Source organism: Aythya fuligula, chromosome 5 (genome assembly GCF_009819795.1).
Source record: "Aythya fuligula isolate bAytFul2 chromosome 5, bAytFul2.pri, whole genome shotgun sequence".
NCBI classification, from domain to species: domain Eukaryota; kingdom Metazoa; phylum Chordata; class Aves; order Anseriformes; family Anatidae; genus Aythya; species Aythya fuligula.
This window is the reverse complement of record NC_045563.1, coordinates 59,586,202-59,606,101: the sequence shown is the minus strand read 5'-3', so window position 1 is coordinate 59,606,101 and position 19,900 is coordinate 59,586,202. Positions and strand designations below refer to the sequence as shown.

Sequence of the window (19,900 nt, the reverse complement as noted above, 5' to 3'; positions counted from 1 at the left end):
GATGCTTTGATTAAGCTGTTAAAAATATACAACCCAGTTGTACTTTAATATATAACTTGATAGTTCTGTACAAATTAGTCCAAATTTATTACATTAAAAACCACCCATATAAAGATAAAGAAAAAAGTTGTGTTCCGTACTCAGATTATGAAAGCTAGAAGTACAAAAGTCTTGTGTTTACTGCAGCCTCCACTTTAACTGTCAAGATATGTTGACCTTCATAGTGTAAAGGTGTTACATTCCTGAAAAAGGGCTTTAAGATGGATGAGTTTATCATTATGTTGATTAAAAAAACAACAACAAACCTTAACATTCTTAGTATAAACTCTTTCAAGTGTCCATAGTCAATACTTTCTCAATGAGTTCATGCGGATGTAGCAAATACTGTTATATGCTAACATTTCATTATTTGCAAGCTTTGGAATGCAAGGAGAGGGTGAGATGAGAATGGCGTCAGTCTGTTTGTCCCACCTGATCCAGCTCCCTATCAGTGAATGGACTAAGTCCTTTGTATCCACCATAGTTCTTCTGAGTACCGTTTGTAGCACCTGGATTTGTATCCATAGGACAAATGTAGTCTGTTGATTCATCAAATTTCTTTTTTCTTAAGTTTCCAAAATGTGAAAATCCAAGTTTCTTTGGCTAAAAGAAAAAGAAAACAAGTTTTAAACTAGAAGAATATTTAAAGAACAACCTTATTTAAAATCCTTTCCTTTTTATTTACTAATGTACCTTAGTCCTTCAAGTATGTAAGACTCTAAACTAAATAAATTTGTTTCCAAATTGGGAGTTACCAGTTCATTTTAAATACAGTTAGATAAAGTTCTTTCTAAGAAAAGACAGGATTGCATGCTGATTTCAAAAATTGATTTAAACAGTTAGCAAAAAATGAAATGCCTTGATATCTAGAGCTAAGGAGAATGTAACACCACTTCTAGAACTGACCTCTCCCCACCCATATATGCCCCTTATTTTCTTTATAAGAAAAATATATAGCAGTATGTACGTACCCGAACTTTGGCAGTGGTGGTCAGAGGTGTGTATGCTGTTGACTCTGTTATATCTCTTTTTTCTTGCTGTGCCTCTGGTCCAATTAATATATTAAAATTGGTTGTTAGGTGGCGTCGCAGTAGGGTCTTTTGAGGTGGAATATTCAGCAGCATTGCCAGTGTGTCACCATTGAAGCGAGGTTCGAGAATCTATTAAAAAGATAGCAAATATTTAACCATATGAAATCAATAGTAAACCATTACAGTGCTTATCAGAGGGATTTCTTCATTCTAGCTATCTACACTAGACATTTTATAGCTCTGTAGTGATAGGAGATTTGCTAGGTTTGAATAGGAAATACATGAAAATAGGCAGTAAAATACAGAGTATGATCAGACAAACACCTGATTATATTTATTACCAATCTTTACAGTTGCTTGGATTGAACAGAATCGTTTTGGATATTTTCTGCTATACTTTTACTATGGTATTACTCTGAAAATATGAACTTAATCTTAGCACAATTTTTTTCTATTTAATTTTTGCAAAAATTCTATGGTACTAGAATAACAGTTTTCAGAACTCGTCTTTGCTAAGCTACAACTAGTTCATGTTTTGAATCAAGAAAAAGTCCCATTCCTGATTGCAGGCAACACTAATGTGAGTTCAGAACAATTACTTCCTGTGTCACGGTGTTGGCTCAGAATTCTATTAAAACCTCCCCAAGAAACACTCAAGGATTCTTAAACACGTAATTTTCTCACAGAATAGTTTTCGTTTTGTTTTGTTTTTGTATTGTACTACTGTTAAACGCATGCACAGCTTTGATTATAAAAAAATGTCTTAGTTCCTTTTTTATTTTACTTTTCCTTTGTATAATTAAGGTGTATGGATCAGATGCAGAGGCTTTTTTAGAAGTCCTGATCAATTTGCAAATGTATGTTTCTTCCTGCTTGACAAACACTAGATACCAGATACAAGATGTTTTGCGTCAGTCTGTCAGTTCTTAGTAGATATGTAGTAATATGTTAAAAAGAATTCTTACAATGAGGCCACCGTGCACTCCACTTCCTCGAAGGTTTGGTGCATATTCTGCCAGATCAACTGATCTGAGCCATTCCATCACTCTGTGATTGGACCACTGCACTACTTCAGAAGGTGAAACGTTATTCTGTTAAGGTAACCAGAAAAGATGGATGATGACAACATTGCCTGCTCTGTCACCACATGCTCACAAAACATATCTTTAGTTTAGATTGAAAACATCATTCTTCCTTTTCAACAAAGGAGAGTATTCCCCAATTCTTAGATACTGATTCTGTTCAGATGAAACCCATCTATTACATCAAGTTCTACAATAAAAGAGACAACAGATGCTGGGTGAAAAAAAAAAAAAAAAAAAAGATCATTTTGAGAACAGCATTATTCTCAAGGCTTTGATACTATGACTAGGAATAAGCTATGTTGATCAGGTAAGGCAAGAATCCATACAGTCTTAAAGTTAAGTTAGGACGACAACAGAAGAAGTATTCCAAATTGTTCTTTCAAAAGTTGAATTAACTTAAAACTAAGCAAATGATTTGTAAAGGAAGATGCATGAGATTCAACTAATAAATGCTTCGAGCACTTAAGGACTTTGTAGGTTCTTATTATTAGTGAGTACATGGTATATTCCAGAGCAGGAATGCATGCAACTACTGCTTTAGAGGCAATTGTCTAGTAGTTGGGACTGAGGTGCTATTATTCATGGGGTATAATAATGGGGTAATAAGTGCTTGTTTAAATTAAATTACTTAAACATTCTTTTACCTCCTCAGCTGGTCTTCTGCGTAGACAGTGGGGGTTAAAACTGTTGACATGCAGCACATGAATGGCACATTTAATACTCAGATGATGCAGCTGACTGGTGACTTTCAGAAAGAGAAGATCATTCTGTAAAAGAGAGATCCTTCTAAGTGGCACAGAGTACACACTAAGATAGGTACTTTCCCCAACAAGATGGCTAAAAACTGAAGTTTATAGCTTATTTGGTAAAATCAAGGCTCGGGGATAGTTTTAAAATACCTGATTGTTTTTGATCTGGCTAAGATCCTGGTGTGGTTGGATTGCTGAAGCCAGCAGCACACATCTAGCATGGAACAGTACGGATCATACTTCTATAGCAAAGGCTCCTCAAGCAGCATGACAATGTTGTATTTTTGATAACAGCTAAATGTAGGTGTTTTTTCATAGAACACCAAAACAAATATTTCACTATCCAAACCTGGGCAAGGAAGCTGTAAAAGTAAACACACTGGCTATGTGTTTACTGCTGATTTGGTGAGAGCTGTAGAAGTCACTGGATTTGCTGCTTATCTTTAATTTATATAACATTGTTGCTAACTTGGTGAGGAGAACAAAACACTCCAGAAGCTGTATGTAAACCAGGTCATTTTACCTTCATTTTTGATGCGTTTTATGATATTGGAAGAGAAACTTGCAGAATTCAGCTGCAAAAGCCTACATTACTTATTTTATATACCTTAGGAACAGTGATCATGCACTAAACAACACCAAGGAGTTATTACTAGCAGTATTTCTGGCTTGCAGAAGTCTTTAACTGCTCACATTCTAAGAAAAAGTCTGTAATGGTTTGCTCATTCTAAAGTTCAGAGTTAAGTTAAACCGAGGCAAAAGGATTTTAGCTTACCACAGTTAAATACTGCAACATTCTCCCATCAACTCTGGACTCGTGAAACTGGTCTTTGTACTGAGGTAAACCAATGTCATCAAGCCAGCCTGCAGATACAAGAACAGTGGTGTACCCAAACATGGGTCAGTAAGAATGAAGCCCTTCTAATCTGGGCAGGCTTCTTCTGAGGCATTCAGGTAGCTCATTCTGCTTACTCACCTCTCTAAAGGACAGCCTCATAGCAGAAGCCTAAAAGCAATTCATCCAGCTTTTCCTATAATACCCCTGCAATACTTTAAATACAAACCTTCTGTACTGTAAAACTTAGCTTTTGCTAGACTGAGACATACCACCCATAGTGTACATTCATTGTCCTTCAAGATGGATGGGCCTGCAATATGTTTGTTTAGGCAGGTATCAGACATCTTTTAAGAGCACTGAGTTTCAACAGGGCAAGATTTTTCATAGAATGGGGCTTTTTGTATTGTTCTTGATGTTCAAATATGGTTGCATAGAATGAAGTTCCAATGGGAACTCTACCTTTCAGATTGCAGAATACTGAACTACTTTATGAAACATGGGCACCATGAAAGGCATCAGACTATTAAATGCTATGTGCTTTATAAAGTATTCCGCCCAGCGCTGTCTTCTAGTTGAGATTGTGTGGAGTATGCAGATAAAGAAGGAAACCCCATAGTCATCTATTTGTAGAACTACTCTTTTTTCTTTTTTCATTCCTGCTCAGCTACATAAGAAAAAAAAATATTTTACAAACACTTCCACAATTCTTCAAACACTTACGTGTCACCCAGATATGATCGAGTTGTGCAGATTTCTCATCTTGTTTTGCATTTATTGATTTAATGGCCAAAACTAATTTCTTCCTGTGCAGTGGATGCTTTATTCCCATTTCCTGTAACAATAACCATTAAAAAAGTAGTTTGCTCTTTTCATCTCGTTAAACAGCTACTGAAACATTTCCAAAAGGTAGAATTGCCAATTGTCTGAAGGGATCTGGTTGCACTGAATCAAGATTTATGGTTGCTTGAGAAAAACAGTTACAGATATTACCTTTTCCATGTCCTGAGGTGTTGCAGTTAACAGCGTATGGCCTGAAGTCACCCACTGCCGTGCAAAAATGACGTACTGCCCTAGACCGAAGTCCTCAAGCCAGTTACAAACTCTCTCAGTGCTCCACTGAGCAAATGGAGCATTGTAGTCACTGAAAAGTAAAATAACTCTTTGAAACTCTTACAGGAAAGAATACGGTTCTTATCAGAAAGATCATCACATACCAGAGGAAATACTACAGCCTAGATCCTAGTATTCTTTATCCTGTGAAATAATAAAGCCCAACAGCCATTCTCTCAGTATATGCTGTGGTAGTAGTGTCCTCCTAATTTGACTGCCTAGCTTTCTCTTGTGAACAGTTGGAGCAGGGTAGGGTGATAAGGATTAAAGTTTCCCACTTGAAAATAAAGAAAAGGGTAATTAATTGCTGAATCCTCAGCACTGCAAATATTCCCACATGAGATGATAATAAGTTTCCATGTTCTTTAATAAAGGTGAAATTTTGGTGCTGCTACCTGCAGCTGAAGGAGTGCAGATAGGCAAGCTAATCAGGATACATTTTCTACCAGGGAAGTTCTTTCCAGTTGGGGAATTCCATGTGTAACGAAGTATATTGGACAAAGTATTGCACAAGAGAAGTGTTTTGCTGTTCATTGTATTTAACAGCATCTTCTAATACACTGTGCAAGGAAAAGAAGAAATAATTACCTTTTCTGGCCTTTGGTTTCCTTTGATCTGGATAACCGAGGCCCAGCTGTTGCACGAAGACCGCCTCTTCGGAACTCTGCCAAACCCAGATCGTCTGCAGGGAAGTTACCAGACTGAGTTCTTCTTATTCTTTCAAAACAAGAGCGCCAAGACAGTACTATTAGCGTCCAACAGAGAACATTTGTTTCATATGGAAACTATAATGACAACTAGAAGCTGTATCAATCTTCCTGTAAACCACAAACATATGATTCAAGCAGCAGCCAAAGAAGTTCCAAGCAAACACTGTCTAGACCAAACTCTGAGTAAAGAAAAAAGCTCTGCAAAACAGCCATGACCTTTCAACACAAGTAATAATCTACACTGGAGGTCAGGCTTCTAAACATCTGCTGTCCTGAAGCAAATAAAATGAACGCAGTAAAACTCAGTCCCCCTGCTTTTTGTTTCTTCTGTTTTCTCAGCCTTTTTTTTTTTTTCTTTTTTAAAACTGAAGGCTCCTGTAATGAACAACTGACTATCATTTAATTTTTTCGTAGCTACTGAAACTGTTGGTACTCTAAATCTTTAGCATTATAACAACACAGCAGAATACGTTATTTCTTCCAATAACGTGATGCTTTGTATATTACCATGCATTTCCCTCCAGCCATGTGCACATAGAGACACACCTGTACAATCACAGAACAGAGCTGCTTTTCCTCCTTTTCCTGAACTTTATTTTATTCTTGCTGTAGGTACCGTAGCTTTTACTGAGAACTGAATTAATTCTGTTGAAATACTTTGATAGGAAACTAAAAAAAAATTATCTTACTTTCCCCAGATTTTCTTGATCCCTTTTGGACTCTTTCTATTTTCTGGAGACAGTGGAGACTGTGGACCTGAATCCGTTCCAGAAGAAAGAGGTGAAAGGTCATCTGAGACTACTGTACCATCCACGTTCTCTGTTTCTCCTGGGTTAAGAACAGTAATAGTCACATTTTTTACTAATTGTTGACAAAGTGGTTATCTGGGAGACTAATACTTTAAAAAAAGAGAAAATGTAATAAATAAGTAAAGATAAAATAAAATGTTCCTGTATAAAAAAGTATTGCTCAAAAGGGGAAAAAATATTAGCTGTACATTTCATACCAAAAAAAAAAAAGAAAAAAAAAGAGTAAAACAGTATTGTTGTTTCAATTTATTTAAAAACATTATTTTAATTAATTCAGAATCTTCACTTGGGTCTGCTCTTGCCTTTCTACTGTTAATACCAAAACTCTTCCATTAAAATCGGTGGGAATTTTTCTGTTTTCACTAAAGTAAGATCATGAACAAGTATTAAAAAAAATAAAAAATAAATCCCATATGAATGCCATAGAGGGAAAGCTCTTATTTCATTTCAGCACTGCACTTAAGAAATTCAATGTGGATTGCCCCCTTGGTATTAGTATTTTATAGAGGAGAGAAAGGGAGGGAAAAAAGGAAAGGAAAAAATAAGTAGCAAAATTCATGTTAAAGTTGCATCTTGTTTGGATACAATACCTAGCACTGGTGCACTGACACTCCTGATGCGATCTTCAGTCATCCCAAGAAGCAGAAAGCCAGATGAAGAAGCAAAGAAGATATAAAACACCAGCAAAATAAAGTTATGGAAGAGCAAAGAAGTAAGCTAAGCATTAAAAGCAGAAACAAAAAGAAAAGAAGCAGTTATGCTTGACATGAAAGCGAATGTGCATTGGTTTGCACAAGCCCCAGGAATCCTGCACAGGTCATCTTAAGTAGATTGGAACGATCATTTCTCTCTCTCTCAAAACATATTTAAACATATGCTACAGAGCTCCATAAAGCCTGCAGCACTTCAGAAATGAAGCAGTGTCTAAAGTTACATCAGGTTTTTCTGAAATACAGAACTGGAGGTGTACTGAGTTCACTGCACATGCAAGATGCAAACTAACCTCCAGTAATTCAGTGTTCTTACAAATTCACTGCTTGTTTCTAGAAAAAAAACATTTTCCTTTACAAGATCACGCCTCTTTGGATAATCCTGCAGTTAAAACATAAATTGCATGGCTTGTGGACTGCCTACACCTATACAGACCATTAATGAAGCTCCAGCATTGCTATTACAGAAAAGCTTTTTAAAAAATAAATAAATAGAAAAGCAACCGTTAAACAACCAACAACCTATTGTAACGTTTAAGCTACAGTACACTAGCAGCTCTTAAGACCATGAAGTCGTATAAAGAAAAAACATACAAACAAACCACACACGTACAAAAAAACGACCCAATAACAATTAAAAAAAAAATCCAAAATCCTTAACTTTTTTTCTAAAATGTGCACATTACTGCTGGTTATATTGTAAAGTGTCACACAATAAAATACAGTGGGATGGGAAAGGAAAAGTTTTTTTGTTTGATTAATACACAATTTAGTGTACGTTCCTTTAAAAAGATTTTGTCTATTCTCGATGTACTTGGCTGTGCATTTTTGTTTGTTGTTTTATAAGAAAACATCAGCAAACTCATGTGATCAATGGAAGACAGTGTGAAAAAAATACACTTATTCATACTATCAATATGTTTGGATCTCCAAAAATTCTAATTTTCAGTAACAGATTTGTTGGCTAAGAAAGCTGTCACCATAACCTCCAACCGTGTTACGAGCTCATTACATATGCTATCACTGACGTCAGCAAATTAAATGTCATCCAGTGCAACAAAAAGAATGTTCCAACTAAAGTCACCCTTCACTCTCCAGTGAGCCCATCTAGAATATTTTTGATATATTGTTAAAAACAGAACTTTCCCTCAGTGAGCCACCCGAACATCATACGTTATTGTAACACAGAAGGTTATATAACATGGTATTTCCCCATTTTTAGTTTTCTTGTTTGCCTCTTACATAACCCCCCCGTCACCTCTCAGAGAGGCAGGGACACTTACTCAGGCCCAGGATGCTGTTGTCCTCACTGTCGTTCATGCCACACGAGTCTGGTGAATTTGATGTGTTATATGTTCCCTGTTCTCCATTCTGTAAGGGTCGAGGCAGTTTTCCTGGCAAAGTTTGGTATTTGCTGCCTTTCACAAGTGGCTTACTCTGCATTTTTTTAGAGGATAGAGAAAAAAGCAAATCACTCATGGCATTTACAATCTAGTACACAATAGTCATTTATAAATTTAGAAAAAGTATTTTGAAGTTTGGCATGTTCCTTTTTACAGACATTTCAATTTAAATCTAATATTTAATATACCAATTTAAATCTAATAATCAGCTGCCATGATTTTCTAGCTAAGACCCAACCTTCTCTTCCCTCATCTTCTCCTTCCCTTTCAGCTATACCATGTATTATATTAAACCATAATATATATATATATATATATATAATATATATATATATATATATATATTGAGTATTACCTGGTTTGTCATGATTTTTTTGGCACCATATATAATAATTTATGCCGTTCAAGGCCCACTTTTGACAGTGCCAGAAATAAATTTAGTCATTTCTTAGCCCATTCTTTGCCCTGCCAAATTTTTCCTTCATATTTCATCAAAGTGTCTATGTTTTTGCCTTACAGTTGTATCTTGATGGAATTTAAGCCAAAAGTATTTGTGTTACTCAAATTTGGCTAGTCATATTTGCCCACCTCCATTAATCACTTTCAAAGAATCAAAAATGAGGATAGGCTACAGAAATGTAACTTCTGTAAGAATCAAGACCTCTCTGGATAACTAAGGTTACAATTGCTAAGTTGAAAAAAAAAAAAAAGTTGAATGCAAACTGCAAAGCATATCGTAAATACCAACTGTGTTGTACCTAACCACAATGTATAACTTGGATGTATGCTGGTTAAAAAGCATGGACTGACCTGTATTTTAGAGCTGACATATTCTATACAATTTCTGTCCACATCAGACTAAAATGGCCATACTTTAGGCCTGCAGCCTTACTTTTGCCTACGCCTATGGTACACGTACATAGTACCAGTGGCATCAGAGAGATTACTTACACTGGGAGGACCTTCCTCAAGCAACAGAGGTCACAAGAGGTGGTCCTCAAAGCCAGCATGCAGTATCTTGTATTGAAAGGGTACTGCTATGTAGGCTATGCTTAAAATAGAGAGTCCCTTCATCTTCCATGCATTCAATTTTACAGTTACCGACTAATTTGGAATCCTGCCCCTTGTACAAAAGTCGTTTAAAACCTGCATACAGATCTGACAGTTTTGGGCCTAACAAGATTTTCTGCAGCCAAAGTATGTATTGCACAGATGCCCTTGGCTACAGTTTTGGAAAGTTTGCGCTGAGACTTCATCAATACTGACTCCAGAGGAAAAGATGAAGGAGCCATGACTGGACAAAATATATATATATATATATATATATATGTATGTATCACAACTGTCAAAATTACAAGAATGGAGAGGCTTTTCTGGAAAAGCAATGAACCTGTAACTCCAATTGACATTGTGGGAGTGGTGGACATTCAACGTGCATTTTGAAATAAGCTCATACTGACAGATGACAGAATCAGAAAGGAGGTAAGGTAGGAAAACAATGTGCTGAAAATACACAAAATGTATTTAGTGCACAGAAACATACAGGATTCTCCTAATTAGTAACCCCATTTAAACAAAATTGTTTTGAAATACTTAGATAAAACTTTGTCTGTGACAGAATGATACATGAAATATTTACTTAGATAACCACTGGTTTATTCAATTTTTATTTCAAGGCCAAGAGGGATCTTTGTGATTCTATAATCACGGACCAGATTCCTGAATTTTGGGCACTGTGTGTCCCATCCCTGCTCCTGTTTTGGCAGTTACAGTGTGCCCCCACTAGCAACTAACATTACATGAGTGGAGAAACCATTTATTACTTTAATCAGATATTAGCACTGTATTTTCTGAAACTGACATTACACACCCAAACAGCTTGTTGATAAAGAAAACACACACACACACACAAATCCTTACCCCTACCCTTGTTCCCAAAGTTTGTCAAGTACATGAACTTTGCAAACATTTTGAAAGGGAAGATGAATACAAAATGAAAACAGCCATACCATCACAGCACATCACAGCAGATAAATGTTAGAAGAGTTTACAGTTAATATACCTCTTGTTCTACAACAGGCTGTACTGGTTTTCCTTCTACATACTACGGAGTTGCAGGGAGAATAATTTCAAAGTTTGATGGAAAAAAGCAACAGACAAATGTTAGTATTAACGTACATACATCAATTATAGTGTGATTACTATAGTGACGCTACTTAATGCATTGACAACATATTACAAGGTCTGTTATCTCTTCATTTTATAAAGTATTTAACCTTTAAATGTGTTTGTTCAAACCAGTTTACTAATTTTGTGCCCAGTTTAGGTTCTGTTGTGATCAAAGAGATTTTGCTATTTTTAGGCTTCTGGGTGGTCCCATGGCAGCCACATAACACTTAAAACGGTATGAAAATGTCTGGTGTTAAAAGAGAATTTATGCAGTACTGTATGGATCCATCTGAAAACCACAAAGAAGAGCCGTGAAAAATATAAGCATGGCTAGGTCAGAAACACCAGTATGTTTTATTTCATTTTTATTGTTGCTGGACACAATTGGAGTTTGAGTTTTGTGCAAACAACACCAGCAGCAAAGGTTCTGCTGGACTCAGTGACAGGAGCAAAGTCTTGTGCTCTGTCAGCAAAACAAGTTTTCTGGGGCTTAGTTTTGGTTAAGTTGTGACTACTTCTTGTTTAAATATAGGGAGGTCTGGTCTCATTTATTTCACTAAGAAGCCTCATGCCTAAATTAGGGCATACAATTCAAATTCCTTGCTGAACTAGGGTCTCACTGACTAAAGTTCTGTCACATCCTTCATTTTTTCTATATGGACTCTGATTTGATAGATACAGCAGATTTGCAGCCTAAATGTGTAGGTGGAGCCTTATCATATCATAGAGACAAATAGATTATTTTTTTTAAGACAAGATTAAGACAAGAAAATAATTTAAAAGTTATGAAAAGAAAACAGACCTTCATAAATTACACACAGAATGAAATGTTAGCTGTCAAATGATCTGTCATGTGTGTGACCACAATCAAATGAGTGCAACATAAATTTCAAACATTTTATTTGGTCATGTAATCTAGTATTAAGCCTAGTTTTGGCATAGAAAATGTCAGTAATAGTCCTGTAAGTTACACGTACACATGCAGAAAAAAACTTCAGCGTACATAATGACAAATAAAACCTCTGGACCATAGCATAATGAGACTTGGTAAATTGGAAAGTCTTTACTCTGGAATGGAATGAAGCCTTGGAGTTAACAACAGTGCTACTGCTGTTTAACTAAGGCAGCATCACTACCATCTTCAAGAATGCCATTTATATCAGAAGTCAAAGTTAGGGAGTGGCATTCATATTTACGTGCAAACACTCAAAGGAATCCTATGTGAAAATGCACGCCCAGTCCCAATGCTTCTTTTTAATACTTCCAGGTATGTTGTCTTAATATTTTAGCAGATTGGAAATCAAAAACATTTTTAAAACAGTAATCTATAAACAAAATCATACTGCAGTTCAACAAAATGACTTCTCATTATTTGCTGTACTTCTGTCCTGGTTTCAGTTAGAACAGAGTTAATTTTCTTCCTAGTAGCTGGTAGAATGCTATGTTTTGGCTTAGGATGAGAAGAGTGCTGGTAACACCCCGATGTTTTAATTGTTGCAGAGCAGTGCTTATACTAATCCAAGGTCATCTCAGCTTCTTGCTCTGTCCTGCCAACGGGCAGGCTGGGGGTGCAGTAAGAGCTGGGAGGGGACAGACCCAGGACAGGTGACCCAAACTATTCCATACCATCTGACATCATGCTAAACAATATATAGGGGTGGCTAGCCGGGGGGAGGGGGCCGGACTGCTCGGGGTTAGGCTGGGCATCGGTCAGCAGGTGGTGAGCAATTGCATTGTGCATCACTTGTTTGTACACATTATTAGTAGTAGTACTATTATCATCATTGTATTATTATTATTATTGTTATTATTATTTTTCTATCTTATTAAACTGTCTTTATCTCAACTCACGGGCTTCACTTTCCATTTCTCTTCCCCGTCCCAGAGAGGGAGGGGGGAGGGTTAGCGAATGGCTGTGTGGTGTTTAGCTGCTGGCCGGGTTAAACCACGACAACTCCTCTTAAATATTTTTTTTTCTCTTAGTTGAAAAGCTGAATTTGAGGATGTGTCAAATCATTTGTTTACTCTAAGATTAGCACTGGGGCCAAAAGATGAACCTCAACTATTATATCATTAGGGCTTTTGTTTTCCACATACAACATCAGTGGTGGTTAGGTTTACTATATCTGAAGCAAACAATATTTATACTTGACCTTTATCTTTTATTCTAGAGATTTAATGCCAGAAATTTTGAGTACAAATAAACCAACCTTTTCCAGGGATTCACTCTGCAAGTCTTCTAAACTACTTGATTTTTTTTTCTGTGGGACCCTTAAAATAATAACAGGCAAAAAAGGCATTGTAAATGCAACATAATATGCTTGTGTATGTCACAACGGTATCATGTGACAGCTATCATATATCACATAATATCTTCAAATAACAGATAATTCAGAACTAGGAGATTGTTTTTGTTTTGTTTCGTTTTGTTTTGTTTTTAGCTTAAAATTCATAGTCCTGGATTTAAAACATAGTACTCATGTAGACGATGTCAGAAACAGGAACATGGCCATGCTTATCAACAACAAAAGGCAATAAGATCCAATATCCAGTTTTAAACCTTATATATATAAATGACTTTTTAAGATACCCGCAACAAGCAAAAGTAGACTTTAATAACTCTCTGCAAACACTGTGCAATATTAAGGGCTTTTTAAAAGATTTTAAAAATGGAACGAGAAAACAGAATTATCAAAAAACATCTGGCTATATGTTGTATATTTCAGTTAGTGTTACCAATTCTTACCTATTTAGGATTTCCAAAGTTTCTTCTTGTGAAGGGGTTAGATTAGTTGAAGATACTGGAATGGTTCCACTTCAAATCAGAATAAAATATATTAAGTACTATAATACATATATCTTCTGATATATAAAATGACTAATTCATTTGTGTAGTCCAAACCTCATACAACTAAGCATTAAAAATTTACATTTGTAATTTACAAAATTACACTTCTTTCACAGCTTTGCAAGAACTTTTGGGTAGTTAAGAACAGGCAAGACTAGATACCAACACTTAAATTAAATAATGTAGACTTGACAATCCCAATAAAAAGTGAGAAACACAAGTCTTGCCTGATTTCTGTAGCTTTGTGTGGCACTGGAGATAACGTAGCTGGTGGCAATTCTCCTGAAGAGGCCTGTGTAAAATAGAAGTTTCAAGCCTGTAACTCTAGTGTCTGAATCTGAAGTTCCCATAGCAATAGGCACAAAAATTCAGCTAGGGCAAAACCCTTGTCTACATTATCTTTGCTACTACAGAGAAACCAAGACAAACAACTCGTATTTACATCAGAATGTGCTTCTAAAACATCTTTACTACATACCTCTGATTTAAATAGATCTCCTTGAGGATTGTTCAAAATATTCCATTTCCTTAAAGTTGCCTCAAGTTCCTCTTCATTGCCAGCAGATAGAATTCTGTCTGAAGAGCCTGCAAGCATTAAAGATTAGAAGTAGAAAGGGAGAGAAACAAGTCAAAAAAAATATAACATTTAGGACCATATTCAGACAATCTAAATACTTCAGTCTCTACATTCCACTTCAGTCTGACGCATCTAGTTTGGCAGCCTTTCCCACTCCCCAGCCCTCCTTAGTGCTCTGATTTACAAGTGAGCTGATTTATATTTGACAACAAATATAGTCATCTGCTGTTCTCTGTTCTCAGTAGCTGAGCTGCTTATGAGACAGCTTCTGAACTACTTTAATTCACAATTTGATGTTGTAAGGGAAATTCAAGTTGGTACCATTTTCCTTCTCACAGTTTATCACTTTATAGGATACATGTTAGACATTAAACGTATCATAATGCAGTGCCCCATGCTCACTTTGAGGATGAATATGTAAACATACTTCATGGTTCTCTGGATATCCCAAACTGAAATAAATACTGAAATATTCCAAATTCACTATTGAAGAAGATTTTTGTTGTTGAATTGTCAAAGCTGAAATACTAAATTAAAGTCTGAATACTTAGTGCTCAGCAAACTTCCAGAGTATTTTGGATGAGAAATCTTCTGGAGATCTCTCATGCACGGGATTACATACAGGATATGGAAGAGCAGATATGCCATGACGGAGAAATTTAGACTGACATTTAAGTACTTTGATAAATCCCAATTTAAGTGATGGAGGTGCAATAGCTCTAGGCAGTTATGTAAAAGCATCAAATCTTATGTGTTAGCCTTCTCACTGTTGAGAAGAGAGACCTTTTAAAAAGTCATTTGACATGAGCTAGGTTATCATGCCGTTGAGCTAAAAACACTGTCAAAAAACTTGATACTGACCACTGGTCCTTCAGGATATGAAGTGAAACTTAGTGCTGATAACATCACAAACTATGGTTCCTGGTAGGCAGCCCCTCGGCACAAATTACTAAAACCATAAGAGCTACCTGTAGTGGCTCATGATAGTTCCTCTACATTTTATTCAGATATCAATAACTGTTTCAAGCTGATGTACTACTTTAATCCAAAACACATGTTTTTTAGTGTACATGTTACCTATCATGACAAGTTAGTCCTCTATTGTTAATGTAATTTACTGGTCCCCTTTAGCAGAAAAAAGTGACACTTACAATGTAATGTGTTTCAGTCATGTAATTATTTCTTAACAGTTATATGAGACTGAAGATTTCAATCCATTGACCCTAATAAAACAACTTTTAAGCAGGGATTACACTTCAGAGGGAACCTTTAAAACCTGCCTCTAGAAATAATATATATATATATATATATATATATATATATATATATATATATATATATTATTTTTTTTTTTAAAGGAGAAATATTTATTGGTAATCTAACCATGAAATTCTCACAAAAACACAGACAAGGTAACAAGCTCATTGGGGCTATGAAGAAAATGGAGCCATCACAGCATGTACCTCTTTTATGGAGGATCTAAGTATACACTCCAGTTCTCACACAGGTTTGGGGTTTTTGTCTTAATATGCTGAGCATCACTAGTATTTTAGTTAATACTGTACGGAATGTCTACACTAGCATACACTAACTCCATCATACTCTCAACAGTACCAACTCAATAATCCAGACCATCATGGCTTGCACCTTGCTTATGCACAAAAGCCTCCTCCAAAAGCATATCCCAACAAGGGGATGGTGCACCCTAATCTGTACAGCCAGCATGTGGTTTATACATATAATATTCTGTGCACCAAAGCAACTGTGTATTTCTAGTCATTCTCTCCAAACCAGAACCTGCCTAGTCAGCTGTGAGGGTTTTTCTTAGGGAGGGAAAAGGGCAACAGAACTTACTATTTTCATTACATCTCTTTCAGCAATATATCAGAGACAAAGAAGAAAAAAGGTCCTCCTAACAGTAAGAGATCAGATTCCAGATTCCCTGTGATAAATGCAGTATAAAAAGCATGATGAAGGAAAACACTGCTTCCTTTAACTCTAGGTGGCTGGCTGGTGCTGATCATTACTGCCATTCCTGAATTGAACTGTGGTGTATGAAATCTGAATGTACGATCTAATTAATTATTTAAGGTTCACCATCCGCTAAGGTCTCCTGGTTTCACTTTACACTGTAAAAACTTGTCATAGAAAATACCACACAAACTTAATACCTATTTGTATGCTTTAATTCATCCGCAGGAGGTGATTAATTAAACTGTCATTTTAATTTTGCATAACAGATTCTAGAACGGGATTTAGTGCAATTTAATAAAACTGCTGGAAACTTGTGCGTTTAACTAATTTGAATGAACCTTCTTAATTGTCCCTCCATCCACAGATTGTCTCAGAATGAGCAGCATCCTGCTGTTTGCTCAGCCCTTTTCACCCTTTCTGCTCTAATTCCTTTTCATCAGATGTCTACAATCCACGTGCAACTGAGGGAATGACAACCAGCAGCAGGGAAAAATGAAGTATGGAGCTTTGGCCATGAAGGACTTAAGGCATGGGCCTACACTAGGGAAGAGACTTACAGCGCTGCATGAAGGTTCTAATAACACCATGGCACCAGCTGTCCACCCAGCCATCACTGCATGGATGTAGGAGTTCTGCAACCAAAGTTCCTGCCCTACTGCAACATGTAGTAAAGCATTTTAAGGAAAGCAGTGCTGGCTTTGGATTGCCTTGGCACGTAATGAGGTAGAACTGCAGGACTTCAGACCTGACTGATAAGCAGTTCACATAGCTGTACAACTAGAGCAGTGATCTCATCAGCCATCCTTACCAATCAAAATCTTTAATGGCACCATACATAGCAGAATATAGCACCAAAATTAGGCTCTACAGAGGAATTTACTATTAACTGACGTAGAAAGCATTTTAAGCATTTTAGGGTAAAATTTAGGGAGCTGAACATGAGATTCAGTCACAGAAGTCTCTCTGAATACTAATGTTGTAACTAAATCCTCAGGAAGATTTTTTTTTTTTTTTTTTTTTTTTACTGACTATAACATAAGAACCAAAAACAAAATTTCCACCAGCTACAGTCAAAAACACACAGGCCTACAAGCCTGCTCAAGGAATATTGTGGTTCTTTCTACTCTTTCAGCATCCCAGCATGATACAAATGTATATATAATGAACTATATAGTATTATACACATAAATTCAACAGCCAACAAATAGTAGTTGTAGTACATGAAGTTTTTAAATGATCTGATACTAGGAAATTATTCACAAGACATTTTACCATGAGCTGCAATCATTATTTCCTTGACCCTTCTGTACTGGCTTAGCAATAGTGTTAACTCCTCTATTCGGCGGTCCTGTGAAAAGCAGAAAATGAAATCATATTAAAAATCCTGAATTTTTATACTACACTATTATGACACATTAATTTTTGTGATTTTGGCCTGGAAACAGAAAGATGGACTGGGATTTTCTCAACAACCCCAGCTTTCTTGGCCTTTCTTCACAGGAGAAGAGCTCCAGCCCTCAGAATATCCTCGTGGCCCTCCTGTGGACTTGCTCCAACAGCTCCACGTCTTTCTTGAGCTGCGAGCCACAGAGCTGAATATAGGTGGGGTCTCACAAAAGCAGAATATTTTGTGAGACTATTGAAGGTAATGGCTCTATATTGAACATTTATTAACCTGTGAGTCAACTGACCACTAGTTTCCAAGGAAATGACCCTCCTTTCCCTGTCAGCATACCCAGATATTAGGACATAATCAACAGTATTTTGTTCCCTTCAAATTCAAAAAACTTATGGAGCCTTGGAACAATTTTGGAAAGAGATGTTGCTACATCTTTTATTTTCCAGATGTAAATTTTACCTTTCTGAGTGTGTAAAAACTAGAGATCGTTATGAGTTTCATTAATTTTCCCTAGAATTAACATTGCTCTGTCCAGATCCCCCACTTACTGAAGGAAGTTTTTAGGAATGCATATTACTGGGTAAGTGATCATATGTAAATATGTCACCAAAAAAGAAAATCTTGTTGCCTGTTTATTATCATAAAACAAGAACTACAATTTCCTCAAGAACTAATCATGAATAAAACTTCTAAAAATAAGGAACACTTTATGTAATAAGTCAATGACATCTGAAGGCTTTGCACTTGAATTGTTCAATTGACAGACAAACAGCGGAGGTGATGAGAGTCAAAAAACAGCAACAAAAACAAACATATTTACAATTTAAATGTATCTAATTTCACTCTTCCTCTCCTTTATTACTCCCCACACATCCTTTCGGCTGTTTAGCCCTTGTCTCTTTCAGACCTGATCCCTATTCTTAGAAGAGTTTAGTCTGAACCAAAGGCATTTTTTACTTTATTTTTCTATCACAATGTGAACTAGGGATACCAATGTATACTTTAGATCAAGTTTGGAAAATAAAGAACTGCCTAAGATGAGCACATCCTAGCACTTTCTAATAGCAGAAAACCAGAGATTCTGCTCGTTACAACCTTGGCTTTCTGTTCTGTATTGGGTGTATGGGCAAGGGTTTGGTAGTTGGGGGCTGCAGGAGTGGCTGCAGCCCGTGGAGGAGCCCCCGGTGGAGCAGGTGGATGTGGCCTGGAGGAGGCTGTGGCCCATGGAGAGCCCCCGCAGGAGCAGGCCCCAGGCCGGAGCTGCAGCCCGTGGAGAGGAGCCCACGCAGGAGCGGGGCACATCGGGGGAGCTGCTGCCCGTGGGGGACCCGTGCTGGAGCAGTTTGCTCGTGGGAGATGGATGGACCTCATGGTATGGACCCATGCTGGAGCAGTTCCTGAAGAGCTGCTGCCTGTGGACAGCCCCCGCAGGATCAGTGCAGGAAGGACGGCATCCTGAGGGAGAGACCCCATGGGGAGCAGGGGCAGAGAGGGACTGTGAAGAAGCAGCAGAGATGAAGCATCATTAGCCCCAATTGCCTGTTCTGCTGCACTACTCAAGGAGAAGAGGTGGAAGAGAAAGTCTGTGTGTGGGGGAAGGTGTCTTGAGTTTGTTTAATTTTAGTTTCTCTCTGCTCTAACTTGTTAATAACAGGTAATAAAGAATGGATTACATGTATCTCCCTATGCTGAGTCTTTTTTTCACCATGACAATAATTGTTGAGTGATCTCCCTGTCCTTATCTCAACTCTTGAGCCCTTTCCATATTATTTTCTCTCCCCTTCCTTTGAGGAGGGTGATTGAGAGCATGGTTGTGGTGGAGTTCAGCAGTCCAGCAGGGTGAAACCAACACATGCTCCCATCTGGAATGTAATGTAACTAACGAGTTCTACTACAGGTTAGCAAGGTCAGACACAATTCCTACTTTATAAAAATAAACATTCTGTCACAGTCTCATGGCATTAATCCAAAAATCAGGGCGATATCATATGCTTGTGGAAAGCAGGCAATTCAGATCATTACAGAGATTCAAAACCAACATTTCATTTTTATTATGTAGAAAGAATGATGTTTTCTCACCTTTTCTTCATTTGCAGCCAATAAAGATTCCATTCCTATCTTCAACCGTTGAACTTCTTGATCTAAAAATGTTTTCAAAATGTTATGAGAAAAATACACTTGCTATATTTAGTGTAACTGATATCTGTTTTGTACTATACTCTCCATGTTCTTATAAATTACCAAAACCATGTCAGTGGCATGGCAAATTAAACTACATTTAATTTAAAGCTTTTCAACAGCTAACTATTAAAAGCATCACACAACACAAACAAGCTGGTTTTGTTTATAAGAGGCTACACAATGCTATTTCATATTCTAAAATTCAAGAAATAAAAATAAAAGAAACAGCGAAGCTTATTTTGCAAAAGATGAGAGCGTGTTTGCTGTT

The 19,900-nt window shown here is 36.8% G+C and overlaps 2 protein-coding genes across 9 annotated transcripts in view; one reads left to right on the top strand and one right to left on the bottom strand.

Moving 5' to 3' along the window:
• The window catches only part of LOC116489330 (NADH-cytochrome b5 reductase 2), a 30,712-nt gene extending 13,659 nt beyond the window's left edge, over window positions 1-17,053 (top strand). The window contains exon 10 of one of the 2 annotated variants that reach the window (XM_032187572.1): window positions 16,493-17,053. The gene's annotated coding sequence lies outside the window, so the exon portion shown is untranslated. Of the gene's footprint in view, window positions 1-6,260; window positions 6,324-16,492 lie in introns of those variants that run through there. The other variant, XM_032187571.1, reaches the window with a different exon arrangement.
• PPFIBP2 (PPFIA binding protein 2) overlaps window positions 1-19,900 on the bottom strand; it is a 107,533-nt gene that overhangs the window by 4,631 nt on the left and 83,002 nt on the right. For 5 of the 7 annotated variants that reach the window (XM_032187564.1, XM_032187565.1, XM_032187568.1 and 2 more), the window contains 18 exons: window positions 19,531-19,592; window positions 17,325-17,400; window positions 13,980-14,086; window positions 13,729-13,793; window positions 13,400-13,468; window positions 12,864-12,924; window positions 10,547-10,588; window positions 8,365-8,518; window positions 6,962-6,994; window positions 6,252-6,390; window positions 5,441-5,569; window positions 4,733-4,883; window positions 4,463-4,574; window positions 3,680-3,768; window positions 2,800-2,922; window positions 2,036-2,161; window positions 1,011-1,199; window positions 472-642 (listed from right to left, as the gene is read on the bottom strand). In XM_032187564.1, coding sequence (XP_032043455.1) covers window positions 472-642; window positions 1,011-1,199; window positions 2,036-2,161; window positions 2,800-2,922; window positions 3,680-3,768; window positions 4,463-4,574; window positions 4,733-4,883; window positions 5,441-5,569; window positions 6,252-6,390; window positions 6,962-6,994; window positions 8,365-8,518; window positions 10,547-10,588; window positions 12,864-12,924; window positions 13,400-13,468; window positions 13,729-13,793; window positions 13,980-14,086; window positions 17,325-17,400; window positions 19,531-19,592 — 1,898 coding nt within the window. The remainder of the gene's footprint in view (window positions 1-471; window positions 643-1,010; window positions 1,200-2,035; window positions 2,162-2,799; window positions 2,923-3,679; window positions 3,769-4,462; window positions 4,575-4,732; window positions 4,884-5,440; window positions 5,570-6,251; window positions 6,391-6,961; window positions 6,995-8,364; window positions 8,519-10,546; window positions 10,589-12,863; window positions 12,925-13,399; window positions 13,469-13,728; window positions 13,794-13,979; window positions 14,087-17,324; window positions 17,401-19,530; window positions 19,593-19,900) is intronic. The other 2 variants (XM_032187566.1, XM_032187567.1) reach the window with 2 other exon arrangements.